This window comes from Cyanistes caeruleus, chromosome 10, assembly GCF_971803275.1.
Source record: "Cyanistes caeruleus chromosome 10, bCyaCae1.hap1.1, whole genome shotgun sequence".
Lineage (NCBI taxonomy): Eukaryota > Metazoa > Chordata > Aves > Passeriformes > Paridae > Cyanistes > Cyanistes caeruleus.
The window spans coordinates 16,313,740-16,334,502 of NC_141710.1; the positions used below are offsets into that span (position 1 = coordinate 16,313,740).

The window sequence follows — 20,763 nt, forward strand, 5'->3', positions numbered from 1 at the left end:
AAGTCTGATGAGAAGCATCTGAGGGAGCTGGGATTATTCAACCTGGAGAAAAGGAGGGACAGGAGAGACCTTATCCCTCTACAATTCCCTGAAAGGAGGCTGTAGCCAGGTGGGGATTTGCCTCTTCTCCCAAGTAACGAGTGGCAGGACAGGAACAAACGGCCTCAGGTTATGCTAGGGGTGCTTTGAATTGGACATTAGGAAAAACTTCTGCACACAAAAGGTTGCCAAGTCCTGGCACAGGCTGCCCAGGGAAGTTCTGAAGTCATCATTCCTGGAGGTATTTAAAAGATGTGTAAATTTGGTACTTGGCACATGGTTTACTAGTGGACTTGGCAGTGCTCTGGTTATGGTTGGACTCAATAGTCTAAGAGGTCTTTTCCAACCTAAACAAATCTGTAATTCTATAATTAGGGAAAAGTAGGGAGACATTTTGTGCTGCTCAGATTCATGGAGTACAGGGCTTTCTTTGATCAGAGGATGGCACTGTTCAAGGAGAATCACTTAGGTCAGTTCTGTGTAAAGCATCCTGTCAAACACATCATAAAGATAAAAGACAATTTTAGTCCTAATTGACTCCCCTGCTGCAGAACCTGCTATCAGCCTGGATAAGGACCAACAACAAGCTAAAATTGATGGAGAATAGCCGTAATTATTTTGTTCAATATTTCCTGGTTTCTTTTTTGGGTTTGTTGTTGTTGTTGGCATTTTTAAATTTTTTTTTAGGGGGGGAATATTTGGCTTTGGTATGGGGGTTGTTTGTTTGTTTGTTTTGATTACATCAAAATTTTCTCTTGGCAGTACTTAACAGAAAGGAAAGGAGAGAGGCAGAACAAATAAAATAAAAATTCTGCTTCTAGGTATCTTAGATGCAATTCCCGCATTTCAAACTGTATAATTTGTTTTTCCTATGTCTGGACCTGGTCAAATGCCACTACCTCACCTGGAGAAAATGGAAGTTAGTGCAAGGCATACAGTAATTTGTTTGGGAGCTTCCCTGGTGTGCTGCATTCCCTTTCATGGGAGAGATTGTGAGTACAGAGAAAATTATGAACCTTTTATCTTGATCAGACAGCAGAAAAGCACAGTCATGGTGAATAATGTCCATGTAACCAAGAAACCGTGCAGACACTGTGTTCTACCAAAAAGTCCAAGAAAGCTTTTAAGGACATTGTATTGTAGCATTTCAATCTCATCCTCAACCAGTCCCATGCTGTCGGCAGATGAAGGTGTGATGAGCTCCAGCATGTCCAGGTAACACGGGTGTGCTCAGCAGCTCATGGCCTCTGCTGCCCTCTGCCTGGTGCCTCAGAGCTGCTGAAATATCCACACGGGATCATTTTGTGCTGAGGAATTCCCGCTTGATCCATGCTGAGTTAGCCAACATGCTTCCTGACAGCTCTTGGTGCTCTGCTCAAGGATAGGCAGCTTCCCTTAGCTGCAGCATCAGACCCACAGGCCAGGACTAGATTCCCAAACAGGGGAGATCCCACAGAGCCGTGGCCAGTTCTGCCAGGACAGGCCAATGCCACAACAGTGCCAGAGAGTGGCCAGCCTGGAACCCCATGTACCTCTGCCTGCAGGTCCCATAATGGCCTGTATTTCTCTAAGATTTTGGTTGCTGTCTGTGAGTACTGAAACTACAGATACCCTCAATATTAGGGGGTGGGTGGTGGCATTTGTCCCTTCCCAAAACTACTCACCAGCAGGCTAAAGGAAGCTGCCTGTCTTACCTGAGAAACCAGAGTCACTCATGGCTTGCAGTTGTCAGTACAATCTGAATTTACAAGGCAGAGCCAATGCTGATGTGACTGCACCACTGAAATAAGAACTTTTATAGTGCTCAAAAAAGTTACTTCAAAAATAATATCATATAAAACATTCCAATTGGTTTTTTGTTTTCTCTGTAATGTTCCTTAAAATGCAGCTTTGAAGAATACCATATCATCAGCTGACTACAGAATATATTCATATTATTATCTCATCTCTAGTCTCATCTGCTGTATCTCATAAACTTTTCTGGGAAAGGGCTGCAATTTTGTTATTGTTATTCTTTTAACATTAGAATCTCACACTGCAGGATGGCAAATAAATGGTTCCTGGAGTATTTGGCTAAAAATACCACAGGCTCTGATTTCTTTGCAGATATTAGGAGTTCATAAACTTTTCACTAAGCAAAAGATATCCCAAACACAACTGAAATATTACTTCAAATTAATACAGTTCATTGGCATTTTTAGTCCAATTATTTCAATGCATTAATACAGTTTCAAGTAACCTGTCTCAGAAATTCCTAATGAAAACTTCTTAATCTTTCCACTAAGTCTTTCATTCAAGAATATCCAAAGAAAATATTTTAATTCAGGACAACAAACTTGAGTTTGAATTCTATAGCTTTTAGAGGCATTTTGAGTCACTGCAAAACTAAAATATATCCTTCTGCTACAGCTTACTGCTCCATGGAAACCATAATGATCAAGAAAAAAAATATCCCAGACACATTTCCCAGAGAAAATTGTAACTCCAGGAAGAAAGGAAGGAGGGAATAATGAGAGATGCTTCAGCTACATGACATTAAAACTACTAAGGAGAAGGATCCATGTTATGGCACTTTCACACTTTCACTTAAGTAATACATACAAATAAAACTGTCCTGCATTTAAATCTCTTTGAATTTAGACAAGTTTGGGAATACCTCTTTCTTACCTTGCTGCAGACATCAGTTTGGATCTGGTAGCATCAAGAAATTAGGCCTTACCCAGGTCTGGTGCTCTTACTAACTATCAAGGTCCTTGATTAAATATTGAATAGTACTAGATGAAGGACAGGATCTCATTCAGTGTGTCTTTCCAGTTTGACACAGTACTATTTATATGCATTTCCTGACTTTTCCATGAAGTTTTATCAAGCTTCAGATACCCCACATTTCCACAGAATTTGTGAGATACTGCGAGAGCCACATTAAAGAGCAGTAAATTACATTAACAGCTTCTCTCCTGAAAGCAGACCTCTAGCAATGTCATCAAACAGAAGTAAGTAACTTTGACATTATTTTGTGAGCACTGACTCTGCTTTCTTTCCAGTGCTTAAAATTTGATTATTTGAGGATATTCTGAGAAGTGCAATCAGGCTGACTGATTTATAACACTGCAACTTCTCTTACCTTCTGAAGACAAGGAAATGTTTGACCTTTTCCCATCCTCCACGGGTTTTCATAGATAATTGCTAATAGCTCTGATGTTGATACTGTTCCTCTAAGTGCCCTGGGATGAATCAGCTCAGCCAATTTGAAAACATCATGTTTATCTAGCTATTTTCTAACTTCTTCTTCCTAGCCTAGACAGAAATCTTCCCTGAACACCAGTGGTGTTGAATGCATTGGCCATTTTCACTGACAATAAAAGCCAAAAAAACCATTGAGTTTCCCATCTGCCAGAGAGCCTTCCTGATATACTGCAGTTTTGAAAAACCACCAGTTCCATTTTTCCTCATTATACTACTAGAAATACAATTATTTTTCTTTACTACTTGTATTTGCTTCATGTATAAACTTTCAGTGAAAAGGGCATCAGATGAGCATCACAGATTCACCAGGCTCTGAGCCTCTCCAAGAGCTACATGAGCCCAAAACCTTGTTTTGCCTCTCTACTTTTTCTGTATCTTCCATTATAGCCAGATCTTCTCCTGTATGCTTGAGCAGGTGCAAGCACCTACAAAAGCAGGCAACTGCAAAAGCAAGCACAACAAAATGGAGCCTGAGGAAGACATGAGAAATAACATAGAAGTAATGAAGAGTATAAGAGAAATTAAGGATGTGAGTGTGAGGGGGAGTCTCTAAGACACCCCTTAAAGCTCAGCAGCCTGATTGCAGGTGACACCACTCAGACAAAGCTGAGAGGGTTGGCACATACTTCAGGAGTGGGAGCTGGCTTCCCTCAAATCTGCTATCAGCTTTGCTGGCCTTCTGTGGCAGCAGCAGCCAGGCTTTAAAAAGGCTTCCAAAAGCTCAAAGAGACCAGGATTTGTTAGAAGATGAGCTAAAGTGTCTCACTTTTAAAAACATCAGGCAGGAGCAGAAATGCAACAGCTCTCCCATCTCAGTGCTGTGAGCTGCCCTCTGACATCCTGCTGCTGCCATGGCTCATGTTCTGGGCTCTCATCCCCTGGACATTTCTGCACAATGGATTAGAAACCACCCACGAGCTGCTCCTCTCACAGATGGGCACTAACCTGCCCACAACAGGAGGTGCAGCTTCCCTCTGACATGCCCTGCGTGTCTCCTCTCGCACACCTGCACGAGTGGTGTTTATGCCCCTTGCTTTGGGTTGTGCCATTCCATGGGTTCAGGCAGCTCAGCCTGCTCCAGCTGCATCGGGCTGTCCTGGCCATCCAGGCTCATTCACGAGCTTCCCTTTTGGAAGCATATCTGTGGAAGCACGTGGCCATCAGGAGTGACTACATCACAAAGCAGAGATGTTAATGCTTGTAATGCTACTGGTGTTTCCAGCTTCATTTCTAAGCAGCAATGACAGCTCCAACATGCCCAAATCACTGTGGTTTCAGCTTTGCCTTATCTCCCCATGCACACATGCAAATCCACACAGACTTTGACATCAGTTTCTACCAGGGCACAGTTTTCTGTCACATAAAATGTCAGGATGTGATCTTCCATATTTCACTAGTGCTATCCTGCCATTTAATTTAATAACAGCTAAATATCAAGTGGTTACTATTTTGATGCTGTGTTCCATCAGCCATTGAATTAGAAATAATGAGACAAATCTAAATTTGTGATTCATGGTGAACTGCCGGAACTAATCTCAATCACATAGCGGATGACATCGAGTGATAACTCATTTAGCAGATGATCATCTCTTCAGCTGTCCTGTCCTCTCTCACAGAAACAGGAACATTAATGAAGGACAAGTTCACTTACACTTTACAAGACTTTTCCAGACAATATTAATATTTAACATAGGAACCATTTTTTTTCCTTTCCACTAATTGTAGGCTCTTTAATTGCATTTGACTAGTATTTGTGTATACCTTTTTGGCTTCTGGAAGCTGACCTGCTGAGATGTTTAAAAAGTATCCTTGGCATTTTCCATGAACATTTTTCAATTTACCATCATCTCTAACCAAAGTAGGTTCCTCACCCAAACTGCTCCTTGGGAAGTCCTTGCACCTGGTGTAGCAGCCTCCCAGTGCTGATCCTAACAGGAGTCAGGCATGAGAGTAAACAATTGCCCTTAGTTAGAAAAGACTGTCTATGAATTAACTTGTCAGACTTTTAAAATGCTAAAAATATGCACCCCAAAAGAAATCTCTCTCTTCACCAAGTATCTTCACTGTATCTTCACTCTTCACCAGGTTTCAGCCTGCACATTTTCACTGTTGGACTCAGTTACTCTCTGCCAGGTTTAAAGATGCCTTACACATATTCTGCTGCATCAAATATAGAAATTCTCAGTGAGCTGTAAGTCATCTATAAATAAAAGCAGTTCTTAGTTTTTCCTTCATATCTTTTATTAGTGACCATCAACAAAATGTTGACTGAAATGTTGCTATTGATGATAGTGACATCAAGAGGCAGAATTTTCTAGGTAGGTTTCCTGATTTACTTTTTGAAACAGGATAATGAATGAATTCATAATCAGAGATAATAAATGAATTTTTGAAGTCTGGCAGTCAATTTTGTCTTGCTCAGCAGTGTCACACATTTATACCTGCCAGGCCAGACAGCAACTGCATGATGCCTTTATGGCTGAGAATGATGGGGTCTTACAGATCAAAAGAATTTTTACCACAAAAAAAGATCACCTTCATTTTCAGGTAACAGGGTCTAAATAAAATTACCTACTGTAAACAAAAGGTGGCTTTTGAACTAGAATTTCAAATCCAATACAAAAAGCATTATATGGTCTCAAAAGATAAATTCAGGAAAATAAGAAAGATGTTTCATAGATGGTCTGTGACACCCTGCATGTGGCCAGCCTAGCGTGGAATGGCACAAACCCTGTAGGGGTGAGGCTGCAGAGTGCCCCCAAAAATGGGCTCAGTGTTGATCTCTGTCACTCCCTCAGGGAGCCGGAAGGTGAACGCCCGCAGCAGGCTGGCAAAGAAAATGAAGAGCTCGGTCCTTGCTAAGTGCTCCCCCAAACACACCCGGTGCCCTGCAGAGGGAAGAGGGGAAGGACAGTGAGTAAATAAACCTGACCCCAACAGCAACTGTGTTCATCCCCACACAGTGCAAAGTTTAGAATTTCTGTAGGACTTAATGCAATCAATGACAAAAAGGCTTCATGTACTTCTTCCTTCAAAGAATTTTATCTGCTGCTGTAGATAACTGTGTAACCCCTCTGCTCCCTTCAATTTCCTCAAAAGACTCATTGTCATTTGACTGACAACTTTAAAGGAATTCATTCCATCATGGTAAATGAAGAATAAGGACCTGCTTTTCCTGGGAGATGTTGTGTTCTAGTGTTGAATGCATAAAGAATCAAGAGGACTACTTGAAAGTGCTTTCCATACATATGTCTGGTATGAAATGAGTCCCTGAAATCAATAGCCACAATCATTAGCAGAGAATTTCCTTCCAAAAATAGGGCAAGTTAGATATATATGTTTGTCAGGACACCTCTGATTTTCCATGTTATTTTTTGTCCAGTAGAACATATATTACTGAAAACAATCATGTTGATTATAGCACGGCTTCCAACAAAAAGTTTAGAATAGACAACCAATATGTTTTTAATAGATATCTTCATTCTACAGTCCCAATCCAAACTGTTGATGTTTGTGCTGTAAACAAAAGGTGGCTTTTGAACTAGAATTTCAAATCCAATACAAAAAGCATTATATGGTCTCAAAAGATAAATTCAGGAAAATAAGAAAGATGTTTCATAGATGGTCTGTGAAAGTGTGTAGCCCACTTACCTATTGAGAATGGTAAAAAGGCTTCTTGGGCAACAAAGTTTCCGTCCTTGTCCAAGAAGTGACCAGGGTTGAACTGTCGAGGTGTTTCCCACTGCTCTGGGTCATACAAAGATGAAGCAATATTTGGAAGAACTATGGTGCCCTGAAAAGAGAAGAACTTGCATTCTGTTCCTTGTTCACATTCAGCCCATGACCCAAAGGCATCCAGCCCCGCTTCTGTTGAGGAGAATACCCTGGCACAAACAGATTTTAGCCCACACCTTGCTCTACTGATGCAGGAAGTGTGTAGCAACTGAGAAACTGTGTCTGTACCTTTTTGAGGGGAAAGCCAAGCAAGGTTGTGTTCCTCACACACACCCTGGGCATGCCAACCGAGATAATGTTGCTGAAGCGTTGGATCTCATGAATCACAGCGTTTGTGTACGGCAGCTCTCTCCGATCCTCGTAACAGATTAACTTGGAGGGACCCAGAACAGCATCCAGCTCCTTCTGCACTTTCTCTGTGGAAAACATTCACTGCTTCAGGCGGAAAAACATATCAAGTATTTTCAGTAATTTCATTTTCAAAGACATTTCCAACTTAGAACTATGAGAACAGCACCACAATTAATAAAGAAAAGTAAGTAACATTTAATGAAGATAATTAAAGTAGCAGGATTCCAACAGCTTAAACATATGAAAACTCTGCTTCTGGGTCTGCAGTTATTTGATCGTAGATTAAGAAAAAACATTTGTTGCTCAAAAATGTAAAACTAAGTGTTATCTTACTACCACAAATCCAAGAGATAACAGATTTATTTTTGGGTTTTCTTTTGCCTAGGTGCCTCAAACACCTGCAGCCACTTGGAACATTAAGCTCACAGCTCTCTGAAATTTATGCCAGGTGAGTCTGAGCCTTAAAAGTCTAATTCCTGTTAAAAGGATATGGTTCTTACACAGGGCATCTGTTAAGTGAAGCAATGCCAACTAGTACAAGGCCCAAATACCATTTAAAAAGTGTATCTACTGCTTGGCATCTGCCTTTTAATCAAGAACAGTATGCTTTAAATTACTTATTGCATGGGAGTCTTGGAGGCATTAACAAAAATAAAACCTTTAATTTATAAACATCAAGAGAGGCAGTACACACATAAATAAAAAAACCTTAGATTTTTAATAAATGATCCTGGTCTTTTTTCCAGGCCTTTTGGAACAACAGAAAGACACAGGGAAACCCATTCTGCATTGATCAGTCTGTGCCCATTCCCATCAAGCCTGTCTGTGACTGCCAGCAGTCCTTGATTAAACTGACAACAGAGATTTGAGCACCTTATAGAATTTAAAATGCATATTCAGAAATATCTTTAAGTAAACTTCCTTCTATGAAGAAGTATCTTCCAGAGGCACATGATTACTTGAGAATCCATGTAGTTTGAAGTAATCAGTCACTGCATAATATAAACACACATTTCTCTTCCCTATTCAGTGATGAGGCAGAGGGCCAAACTTCTCCTTATGGTACAGAGTGGAACACTGTCACTGGATGTCAACACAGGAAAAGTATGAATGGGTTCAAAAAGAAGCCACCAATTAATTAAATGAGGACAGACAGACTGGTGTCAGCTCGTTCTGAGAGCCCTGATGCAATGTATTACTCAAGAAGCCCAGGAAAAATCACTCTGCACATACCCTGCTTTCCCAAATATGTGCAAGGTATTATATTTAGCTAAATAAAATTATACAGGTGAGTCAGTGCTTTCATAACCTTAATTAGAGTAAGAGATAACAAAACATGTGATTATTTGAGATTAAGCAGAATTTCTTGTCTGATACCTACAAATTGACCAAATTTTTCTTATCTTCATCTCTTTCATCCATTTAAAATCTTGTTCTTCTCTGGGTAGTTGCACATATTTTGCAACCTAACTGTGAGATTTCTGTTATCCAGCATAAAATATCCTTCTTCCTGTGGTTTTTATTCAGTGCTCTATGAAAGGGATTGGTGGTTATTTAAAAACCAGACTTAAAACCAAACTTCTTAAATGCACATAGATGTAACAGAGGAGCCATCTGTTTCCCCTCCTGACTAGAATAATTTCTGTTACAAGAAACTCAAATACAGAGTTAATTTAATCCCTGGATCTACTGATGCTGCCTAGGGCAGACCCACAAGTATGAAAAGATACACGTGCCACTAGACCTATATCAGTATCTAGGAATAATCTCTGAGCCATGAAAATGTTATGATTTGTTTTTTTCTGTTGCATGGGAGATATTTGTGATGGGCTTATCTATTCACCTTGGATGTCTGGATATGCCACCATGTAGAGCACGCCCCAGTTCAAAGTAGTGCTTGATGTCTCTGATCCACCCAAGAAAAGGTCATTTATAGAATAAACCATGTTGTCTTCATTGTATGTTGACCTGGGTTCATCTTTGGACTGCAAATGATAAGAAAAGTTAGAAAAAACAGAATAGGTTTTAATGTGATTTTATAACTGCAAGCTGCAGGTTTTTTTCCAAGCTGCAGTGTCTTCTCCTTATAGGACAATGCAGAAAGACTGCTAAGGAATGTTAGACACCACAGATGGCTATCAACACAAAAATTAACATTTCACAAACAGACAAGCTATGCTTATTCCACTATTAATCATGAAGCTAAATCACATCTTCAGAAAAAGAAAAAGAAAAAGAAAAAGAAAAAGAAAAAGAAAAAGAAAAAGAAAAAGAAAAAGAAAAAGAAAAAGAAAAAGAAAAAGAAAAAGAAAAAGAAAAAGAAAAAGAAAAAGAAAAAGGGTTATGACCTTAATGTACAAATAGTGGTTAATTTAGAATGTTTCCTAAGTAAATCTTCCTCTGAAAAGGTGTACCAGTGCATCATTCTTCATGTCTTAATTCAAAGTCCACACTCAGTTGTTCTATCAAGCAATACAGTGAACACTGGGCTGAGTAAAGTTCTTAACCTGTGGCATTCACATTTCTTCTACACAAGGGCACAATGATTCATGTTCAGCTGCTCTGGGGTTTTACAGATTTCAATTAGGAGTGTGAGGATGTGTATGTACACTGAAATTATAAATAAACACATTTATGGTTTGGGGGAATTAATTCATTGTCTATATTTAGAGAGATTATGCTCAGGGGTGTTGAATCTTTCTCTTGCCAGTGGAGCAATTGAAAAGAAGGAGAGATGCTTCTCCCTGCTGTAATATCATCTAATCTTTTTTTATTGCCCCTGTTCATCTATTACAGACAGTTCAATTTTTTTAATAAACAAACTTGGATGATTTCCACCCAGCAGAGTCCCAGAAGAGCTCATTGAAACAATTTCTGGTATACTGATGGTCAAGTCTCATAAATCCTAGAACAGCAATGAAAGGCTTTAGAAAAAGTCAAATACTTTGGAAAGCCAGGTGTGCTACTGTGCTGATATTAAAAAAAAATTAAAACAAGAGGATCCAAGGAGCTAGAAGCTATTTAGGCTGACATCCACATCGGACATAAGAATATAGCAGCTTATGTGGGAATTGATCAATAAATAATTATCAGGGAGAGGTAGGTGCGTGCTGCAGCCCAACAGGCTGTGGCTGCCTCTTGTTGCTGCTACCAGCACATGGCAGTGGTGAAGGGGACACTGGCTGTCCCTGCAGGACAGCACTGCCACCAGGAGCAGTCACTGCCCACTTCCCCAGGACCTCTGGCTCTCTGGGCCACCCTTGCCTTGCCACATCCAAGTAAGACCAGTCTCATCTTGCCATTTCCTCCTCTTTCTCATTTTTCTTCCTGTCACCAAGCAGAACAGGAAGAGGAAAATACCTTGCCACAATGGAGGAGAGGAGAAAGGAAAAGTGATTTAAGTGAAGGTTGGAGTCACAGAGGGGAAGGGCAATTGACAGTCCAGGGGTCAGGGCTGGGATCCAGTACCCAAGAGCTTTGTACAAAGTGATCCTGGTATGGTCTAGAAAAGGGAGAGATCTTGTGCACACCTCCTACAGCCCTATGGATTCACCACCTACCTCTACTACTCCTGCCTGACCAAAATGCCCTTATTTGTCCCAGTTCCTTTGTCTGCTTGACACTTCGCTGACTCTGACACTCCTCTTTTCCAGTCTTGTCTGAAACACTGCTGACTCCTAGGTTATTTCTCTATAAAATGTACTCAAAATCCAGCTGTCCTCTTGCAAATTCTCTTGGCAAACCTTTACCAGCAAAATATTGTAACCAAACCACCCCACTCTCTTCCAAAGGTCTTCCCAGGTCTCTTGTTCATTTAGTAATTAATGATTCTTTCCTGGAGACTTTCAATCATTTTGCAATTTGAGCCAATGAAAAAAGAAATAGTGTATTAACCTGTCCTTTAATGAAAGGATTGCAAGGTGCTGTGGCACATCAATGATCAGAAAGAATTTAGGAAGATCCTGGTCATTGGATTCACATTATGATGTCTAGAAAGACAAGAGATTGTGATGATTCAGATTGGTTGTGATGATTTAATGGTCCATGTTGACCTTTTCCCCTATGACTGTATGACTGGGCAGAAAAAACTTACTTTTTCAATGTGGTCCAGGTAGTAGTCAATGAAATCCTGTGGTTCCTCTGGTGTCCCACGCTCTGTGTGCATTTGGATCTCTCTCCGTGTGAAGTTGCTCAGGACATCATAACAAGCCAACGCCTTCTTATGAGGCCCAGGGAGACGGCTCATCAGCCAGGGGAAGATTTCATAGAGCTGTGGGAGTGACACACAAGAGGTCCTGCAAAGTCTCTATCACAAGAAAACGCACTAGCAAGGCCTGCTACAAAGAAAGGTAACATTGATGTTAGCTCGGAATTAGGGTCTCATCAGTAAAATATGCTGACAAAGACTGCGCTTGGGCTTTCAGGCTGTGAGAAGTAAACCATATCATTTCTAGTTTTGATGGTGAGACTCAGAGTTCCACAGGCTTTCAGCTGAATTACAAGTCAAATTAGAATTACTATAACTAGAATGAATGGTATTCATCCATGCAGTTATTCGTATCTTCAATTGCTATTTACTGCATTCAGGCATTTCAAAAGTGAGCTCCTGCCCTCCAGTGGAGAACACCGGGAAGAGAGAAAGTTGGAAACTCCTCACCAGGATGCTGCCAAAGCAAGCTTGGCTCCCGGTGGCTGCTTTACAGGCTGGGTAACCCCCAAATTACTCTGTATCAATCGACCTCTCAAGGCTCCTCCATGAAATTACAAATATCTGAAACCCAGAAAAGCTAAGGAACAGCTTTGTTTTGAGTACTTCTCTCTAGAAAGAAAGACAGGGTTAGCTGACATGACCAGATTATTTTTTCCTTCTGTTTTACCATTTGGGAAAATCTGGCATAAGAAATAGCTGATTTCAACCTATTCTGATAGCTAGAAAGTTAATTTTGGTTTCTAGCCTACATTTATGCCTGGGTAATGTGTATATTCTTGTATCTGTAAGATACAATGTTCTCTTAATAGTTATTTTTCTGATCAAAATATAATTCCATTGTTTATTTAACAGCAGACTTTTTATCCTTTCTCAGCCTTAATTTTCCTGAGCTTTTCTTGTACTCTCTTAATCACATTAGGAAAAGCACATTATTAGGTGTTCACTGGAGTATGGTTGAAATAGACAGACCATACTTGTGTCTTCTTGGGAAATCCACTCTTATTGTCAGACATTCAGCTACCAATTAATGATTGCCTTATCACAAAAAAAAAAAAAAAAAAAAAAAAAGTACTAGTCCAGTCCTTGGTAAATTCACTTAGAACTTCATAACCTTTTTGTTTAGTTCCATCTCTAATATTTTTTACCTGTAAAATGTGTTCAGAAACCTTAGACAACTGTGGTCTGACTAATCACATAAAGTTGCCCAGATTAGAGGCATTCCAACTCCCAAATGTCTGCTCTCTCCAGCATTATGGCACTCTACCTGTAAGTGGAATTTAGCTGTCAGTGTTCAAGACAGGAGCTGTGTCCATCCACCTTCCTGGGTACCTGCCAAAACTCCTCCTCCATTTATGGAGAGGCCCAATCCACAGTGTCTCCCTGTTCAGTGCCTGACAGCATGAGATACAGATAAGAAATTGGGATGTGGATGCAGCAATATCCACTTTTTTTTGCATAATTCTCTGTACTTGTTGCATCTGGGAGGTGGGAAGATGGTGGCCATCCCTTTGGAATGGTTTGAACCCCTGTTCTTATTTCCCCAACAGTATCTTATTCACTGGACTAAATCAAATCCAAGTCAGGATAGGAAGCAGAGAAGAAAAGGAGCTATGTTCTCTGTCCTAAAAGCAGATGCCACCACTATAACCAGCTTCAGGACAAAAGCTAAACTAAGCAAAAGGGAACCTGACCATAACTCAGTGAGAAGAAGGTTCCATGGGATGTGGGAAGACATCTGTACTCCAAGAATTGCTTATGTATTCTATATTAAAAAGTTACTTATAAGATGTATGGGACAACTTCAGCAGTAGAACCAGAACTCTCAGGAAATTTTTAATTATTCTGGTGCAAATTTGGCCTCTAGTGTCAGATGGAACATTGACTCTTAGACTGTTTAATCGCAAAGCTTGCAGTTGTATTTGCTGTCATAGCATTTCTTGCCCTTTGCTGCCTGTGCCTGGAGCTGCTCCTCACTCAGGGTAAAGAAGTGGAATTTCTCTGGGAAGTCTTCAAGTCTGTGTCTTACAGAAGAAATGGAGGTAAGTAGCCACAGGCTACTTTGGTATTTGACTCATTCCTCTCCCTGTTGATTGTACATAAAACAGTATCTAAATTTGGTACATGAGTTGCACTTTCAGACCTGACATTTAATATTTAGGAATCATGATGTCCAAGGCAGGAACATGTGGTGCACAGGGGCTGAGAAACCAAGTGACAACCATGACCCAGGAGCAGTGCATGAACCTGTGCCTTATTGCAAAGATTTAGGGGCAACCTACCACAGTACCCAAACACAGGAGAATGAACACAAATGCCTGAGACTGGCATGTGGAGCTTCACCATCACACTTAGAGAGCTCACTGCCCAGTAAAACTGCATGGGGCATCACTCACCCATCCTAAAACTTCTGCCTGATAGCTCTTGAATCTGCATTTCTCACTCTCTGTCTTATTCAGAAAAATACAACAGATTATTCACTTACATGATGAATAAAGCTGCCCCCAAACTTGAAGACATGTTCTGTAGCTTTAATCAGATCATGAAAGGTCTCATCCTCTCTGGAGAAACGATGTCCAAACACGACAGCACAAATGACATTTGAGACAGAATGGACAAGAGGGAAAGAAGGATCCACAGGTTTCCCTGCAAGCATAATAATAAATACCATTGTTAATATTCCCTGTTGTAGTGAAATGTGAGAATTCTCTAAGTTACCCACAGAACTTTAAAGAAGGCATTGCATTTCACAGAGAAGCAGTAATATTTTTGCAAACTTGTAGTATCAGACTGATTCATTGCAATCCCAGGAATGTGTGGCACCTTAAATGTAGAGGTAAGGGGGGAAAAAAAATGATGTAAATTTGCTTTCTGGCAAAATCAAAGTATGTCTCAAGCATGGGAATGACTGAGAACACTATGGACAAAGGGAACTTGAGGGTAAAAGAGCAAGAAGAGGGTCAGCTTTATTGATCAAGGACACAGAGGCATGCAAGGCTACTGTGTTTTGTCTGACCCTGCTAGAGATGTACAACCTCCAGTAAGATAAAATGTTGTAAACCCCTTTCAACCAGTTGTATCAAAGTATAATAACTAATTTTAAAGCAGTTATTTGAAACCTGATCCCAAGAAAACTATTTTGTGACTATGGAATATATGACCATAAAACTCTATTTGTGTATGTATTGATGCAACTGCCCAACAGCCAAGGCACAATTCTGATTAGCAACTTACTGTTCTGGGCTTTTTTCCTTGCACACATGGTCACATCCCAATCTCTCCTAGCTCTTAAACCATAGGATTTGTCTCAATCTAATTACTTTTAATTGATACAACACTAGCCACAGCATGTCCTGACTTATTGTGCCTTTGCATAATGATCAGTATTGGGAAATCCAACTCACGTGATGCTAACTGGGTTGATCAAGATAGAGTCTTGTAAGGGAGACAAGATTCCAGTCAGTGTTTTACAGAGTGTGTGCAAATGGCATTACAAGGCTTAATTCATCAGCACTGATTTTGTCTCTCTGTGCACCAGCACAGAAGAGCGAAAAATGTGCCCTTGAGGCAAAACCCAACATCATTCTGGGCTGCATAAGGAAATTAATTGCTGTCAGGCCAAGGGAGGTGATCATTCCCCTCTGATCAGCACTGGCAAGATCCAGCTGAAGTGCTGGGTCCAGCTCTGGACTCCCCAGTATGAGAAACGTCAGCATATTAGAACAAGTTGAGCAAAGAACACAAGGACAATTGAGGAATTGAAGCATCTGGCATAAGAGAGGCTGAGAGAGATGGATTATTTAGTCTGGAGATGACTTAGGGAGATATCTAAATATGTATAAATGCGTGGTGGAGGGATAAAAAGAACATAGAACTAGACTTTTCTCAGTGGTATCAAGTGGGACAACAGGAAAAATATGTAAATACATAAAATTCTGCGGAAACACAAGAAATGTTTTTACTATAGCACTCACTGAACAGTGGAACTGGTTGCCCAGAGAGGTGGTGAAGTCTCCATTGCTGCAGATATTTACAATTCAGCCCTAAGAAACCTGCTCAGATTGACCCTTCTTTGAGTAGGGGTTAGACTAGACTATCTTCAGAGATATCTTTCCACTTAGGTTCTATAATGTAATGTATAGAACTTAGGATCTATAATGTAAATAATAATAAATAATCTTCAGTTTTTCTTCTCAATTTTAGTAGCTTTGTAAATCATTTTGAGCAAGAATAATATCCTTAAAAACACAAAAGTGACTGGGGGCTTTGCATTTTCGGTCCATTCCACACAGTGTAGGACCCTGCACACTCTCTTGTGGAACAAAAGCTGCCTTCATTTTCAGGAGACAGAAGCTCATACACTAAAGATATCAGACTAATGGCAAAAATGTATTGCTATTTTTTGCAGAAATACCTTTCATGCTTGCAAAGAAGTCTACCAGGTAGTGGGCTTCTTCCTGAACTCGGTGCTCCAGACCTCTCTTCCCCAGACCAAGGTTGCGTAAAGTCCTCAGAGCAAACCTTCTCTGCTGCTTCCAGGTGTGACCGGTTGCCAACATAATTCCTACATCCATTACAGGAAGAGCTCTTTATCATGCTAATATTGATCATAGACAAAGACTACATTAAAGGATTTACTAAGCCACAGAATGTAATTAAATTGTTGCATTGCCTGTGAACACAAAGGTACCAAGGAAGAGCTGTGACCTGTAATCATGTTGGCAGGCTGAAATGGGCAAACTCAGCTGGGTAATAAGATGACTTGCAGGATTAAGTTTGATCCCAGAAAATCTCAGGATATCTCAGCTGCTTTTCTAGATCTTCTTTGCAGAGCTTGTCTCACGCTCTCTGCTATGCCTGAAGCTCACCTGAATCAGGGTAATGATTCTCATGAAAGGAAAAGGAGAAAGAGTTCTGATTGTCTTCAGTCAGGGAGAAAAGTTCCTGTCTGCAGGGTAGAAATGTTCAGTATTTAGGCTTTGTGACAGGCTTTGGGAATTTCTAGTGTGGTTGGTGGTATGAAACCTACAACAAGGTTGAAGAAGCACACTGAATTTCTAGGTGCAACTGTGCCGCAGGAAAATATTCACAAAAGGAAGAGAATGGGAAGAAGATCCCACCATCAAAGTCACTCTTCCATGGAAAGTATCATAATGGGAGGCAGCTTGTCCAGGACAAGGAATTGGGCTGTTTCCTGCTTTTCCTCCATTTCTCTGTGCCACAACTTATCATTGCCTCATCCCATCACCTCTGAATCTGCTCCAGTATTCCATAGAAGATATTATGAATCCTTCTCCTCTTGTTAGTATTTTCCTCCTGCTACTCTCCAAAAGCTCTTTCACCTCTCTGTACCTTGCAGTTCACCTGGCAGCCATTCCTCACAGAGAAACCCTTCCTCTGTGCTACCTCTGAAGGTGGTCACAAGCTACAAAAGGTACTGCAATTTGTCAAGATGACATTTCTGTGCACTATTTATGCCAGGAAAATCTCACCTTTTCCTTTGGCCATTGCTCTGAAGAAAGGTGACACCAGCCTTCCAGAAACATCTTCAGGATGTGTGGTCATCCCATCCTTCACTGCTTGAAATCCATTCAGTATCACCACCGGGGCCCATCCAAACCATAAGGTGAATATGTTGCCATGAATTTTTGCCAGCTAGAGGTGGGAGAGAAGCCAGGAAAGCACAGATGAAATCCCACACACTGCAAACAGAGGATGAACCTGTTTTTGCACTGATTACAGGACCAGCCCTAAGGTGGAGTGGTGTTCTTTGTCTTTCCCACCAGACTACAGTTATCACTGAGAAATCATAAATGTCTTTTCCAACATTCACTGGCAGGAAACACCTGCCCATTCTCACTTTTCATAGCCACATGCCTATGCCAAGAAACATTATGTATCTTTTATTACTGTATATAAGCCAAGGCTCAGTTCACAATCATCCATGGGATAAAGAGCATTTTCTATTTAGCAATTTATTTCAGGAGGGTTCTTTCTTTTGCACAAGTACAGTAACACAAAAGAACACAGAACTGTCAGAGGAGTAATTAGCTTAGAGACTGGACTTTCTTCTTTCCTCCCATCTGTTTTTAATCCTGTCAATACAAACAAGCTCATACACACAGAGTACAGGGAAGTATCTTTTCATTGCTCGAGCTAGAGAAAGCTACAAATCCATGGTGTGAAAATAATTTTTTATAATATTTTTTCCTTAATTCCAAATCTGACATATCATCCCCAAAGATATTTAATCCTAAATTATATCAATTTTCACATGAATTCATCAAATTTAGTGGCAAGGGATGATAGAAAGATACCAAGTTTCACACTAATTTCAGTGAAAATCAGTGTTAAAGGGGATAGGTTTAGACACCAGAATGATCTTCACACATTCAGAAATTCCAATACTAGGTTTCGTAGCATTAGGCAAACTACTTTACACTGCAATATCTTTTTCTTATTTTGTGAACCAAACCAAGTGTGATATCACAGTGGCCAGTTAACAGCTACAGCTACTTTACAGTTACTACCAATGCAGTTTGGGCCAGGATGTTTTCACATAGCAAACAACAAGAGAAAGGAGAAATCACAAAGAGTTTTGAACAATTAGGAGGATCTGAAAATAAGTACCTTCATGAGGAGATCACGATTAAACTGAAAGTTCAGCTGTATCAGCGTCCCAAGGACTGGGAGAGGGACTGGTCCAGGAGGAAACCATCTCCGTGCTCGCTGCAACTTAAAAAACTGCGTAATTAGGAGAAATACAGCCACTGCTACAAGAGCTTGACTTATGGTCAACATTTTAGCGTCTGCCTTTACCAACTTGCCTTTATTCAAAATTGTCTATTGAAGCTATTAAGGCTGGTTGCTAAACCAGTTTTTTCATAAGAGCTTGAATTCACTTAATAAGTATTCCCCACCTCTAACCCTCCCTCTTTATTATCAACCACTCCCTTTTTGTTCCACTTATTACATTCTCATGCTTCAGCATATTAATAGATGCACACCCTTCTACTTCTCATCCAGATTATACTTATTCAGTATGGATCACAGGATTTGTAGGAATGGTACCTTAAAAGACTGGGCCAAGATTTTCCAGGCAATGCAGGTGCATGCTAATTCTCCATCTAGTTTTTCTGGGACAATTTTGTATGGTATGTGTTCCTACAAATACTCCAGGAATGCTTTTAGAAAAGCAATAGCCATACATACAAATTAAGCAGGCAAATGTAAGTGGATATTAAATCTTGGAGTTTTTAAATTGGTTTGTATATATTCCATGTACATGTTATATCTAGTAATGGCGAGGCTGATAGAAGTTAAAAGCCCACATTTATCTTAAGATACATATACAACTATATAATGCTTAATACAAAAAGCAAAATTTGTTACACTTCTGAATGTAATTGAAAATATGACTGGATTGATGTATGACCTCACTTTTTTCCCTAACCTATTAGCACTAGGTAAACTCACAGAGGGTTTTGTCTTCTTCTGCACTTCCCTGTTCAGTCTTGACATAAAGTGGATACCCTAAATAATTTGAGAAATATCAGAAATTATTGTGAGATAAATAATGCATATTGAAAAGTACATTTAGTATTAAATAAACAGATTTAAAAGAAAAAAAACCAAAAACATTAGAAACATGGGAAAAAAACTAGTAGGGATCTTGAGCTACTACCAGAAAAAAGGGCCCCAGCAAGAACTAGTCATGACATGAGTTTGGATCCTTGGTAACTTGTAAACAGAGTCTGTAGCCAAGGCTCTTTGCCAAGCCTCAACACAGGCAGGAACCACAAACACAGCAGGGTGCTCACATGCTGCAATCAGAGCATGGAAACCTCACAAGAGGGGTTCTGGTCACCACATTACCATAACCACTGCAGTCCCATGTTACAGATCCTGGCAGAAATGCTTCCCTGTCAGAACTGTCCATCCCTTGAGAGCAAAGCACTTGCAAAAGAAACATGTTTTCACTAATCTTCTGAAAAAACTGCCAAGACTTGGGAACCAACTTTCTTCTTACAAGCTGACTTTGGGACAGAAGCTATTTTCCAGCGTTTGTGGCTCTGGAACACAGAAGACCCTGCAGGAGCAGCCTGGAGTCTACCAGCACACAGTTTACAAACCTCCAGGTCAATTAGCCTTCAACCACGGCTCTTCATTACTGCTAATGCATAACTGATTAATGTGTATTGACCAAGGGATATTCGTAGGTTTCCACATAAGCTTTGTTTGTGTACACTAAAAGGTGATTTTCCAAGACAATCATTTCTAATTTGTCTCTCTCTTTCAATGGGGAAAGTAAAATTCTCTTTAAAAAGAAATTTGTTAAGTTTTGCCTTCTCTCCAGTGAAATCTCACAAACTCTGCTTCAAAATCTCCAATTTATCAAAACTTTTAATTTGGAATCAATATAATGTGTTCCCTTTTCTTTTAGATATTAGAAGATTTTCCATCTAAGTGATTTTTCATCAGGAAAAGTCATTAATGTGCACTGGAAATTAAGCCCTGGTGCCTTCACCCCACAAGGGCTGGAGTCTCACACCTTTAACCAGTGTTCAGCTGGAGCCAGCCTGGAATACAATTCACTTACACTGGAAAAGGAAGATGACTGTAGGTTGGTTCAGATCAGAGGCATGGGATTTATCTTACTTTATTTGATGGAAAATGTATTTATGAGATAGCCAAGGCTCCATTTTCTTAATAATTACTAAATGCAACCATCAGCAGCGTTTCTTCAGCACTATCTTCCAGCTATTCTTTAAAATTAGTGATTTTTAACTTGCTAAAGGCAAGCAACTGCTGCTTCCCCTCCCAGACCCAGATGGATACAAATGAATTAGTCTCTTACCAGTGTGGAGCTACTGCCCGGGGGATGTTTGCAGGTCCAGCATGAGGAAACTTCATACCAACCACCTGCCAGGACATGCTGGATATGGGTAGAACCATCCCATAAAGGTAATCCTACAGGGGAAGACACTGCCAACCCAGGTTTGATCCTGTGTGCACATCCCTGCCTGTTAGACTGGGGTGCTTTAAAACACCAGGTGGGCAGCTGTGATAATGATGTCAGTCCTGGAGATGGCACTGTCAGCTAATCAGTGTATAAAAATAATCCTTTCTGTGTTGGCATGCAGTATCCAATTTGTACCTCATACAAGAAGAATGTATCCCAATGC

The 20,763-nt window shown here is 40.3% G+C and overlaps 1 protein-coding gene across 3 annotated transcripts; it reads right to left on the reverse strand.

The window, feature by feature from the left end:
* Window positions 1-5,508: 5,508 nt before the first annotated feature.
* Window positions 5,509-20,670, reverse strand: LOC111933604 (cytochrome P450 2J4-like). 3 transcript variants are annotated; one of them, XM_086844702.1, is made up of 11 exons: window positions 20,436-20,670; window positions 19,055-19,111; window positions 18,209-18,313; window positions 17,071-17,233; window positions 15,993-16,142; window positions 14,064-14,224; window positions 11,465-11,641; window positions 9,215-9,356; window positions 7,249-7,436; window positions 6,937-7,078; window positions 5,509-6,173 (listed from the first exon to the last, which is right to left on the reverse strand). In XM_086844702.1, exons 2-11 carry the CDS (start codon window positions 19,097-19,099, stop codon window positions 5,995-5,997), a joined length of 1,452 nt encoding a protein of 483 aa, XP_086700828.1. In that variant the 5' UTR covers window positions 19,100-19,111; window positions 20,436-20,670; the 3' UTR covers window positions 5,509-5,994. The 3 variants fall into 3 exon arrangements, with proteins under 3 accessions (XP_086700828.1, XP_086700827.1, XP_023789035.2); XM_086844701.1 differs by having other exon boundaries at window positions 18,209-18,307; window positions 20,436-20,592; XM_023933267.2 differs by lacking the exons at window positions 19,055-19,111; window positions 20,436-20,670 and having other exon boundaries at window positions 18,209-18,415.
* Window positions 20,671-20,763: the final 93 nt, after the last annotated feature.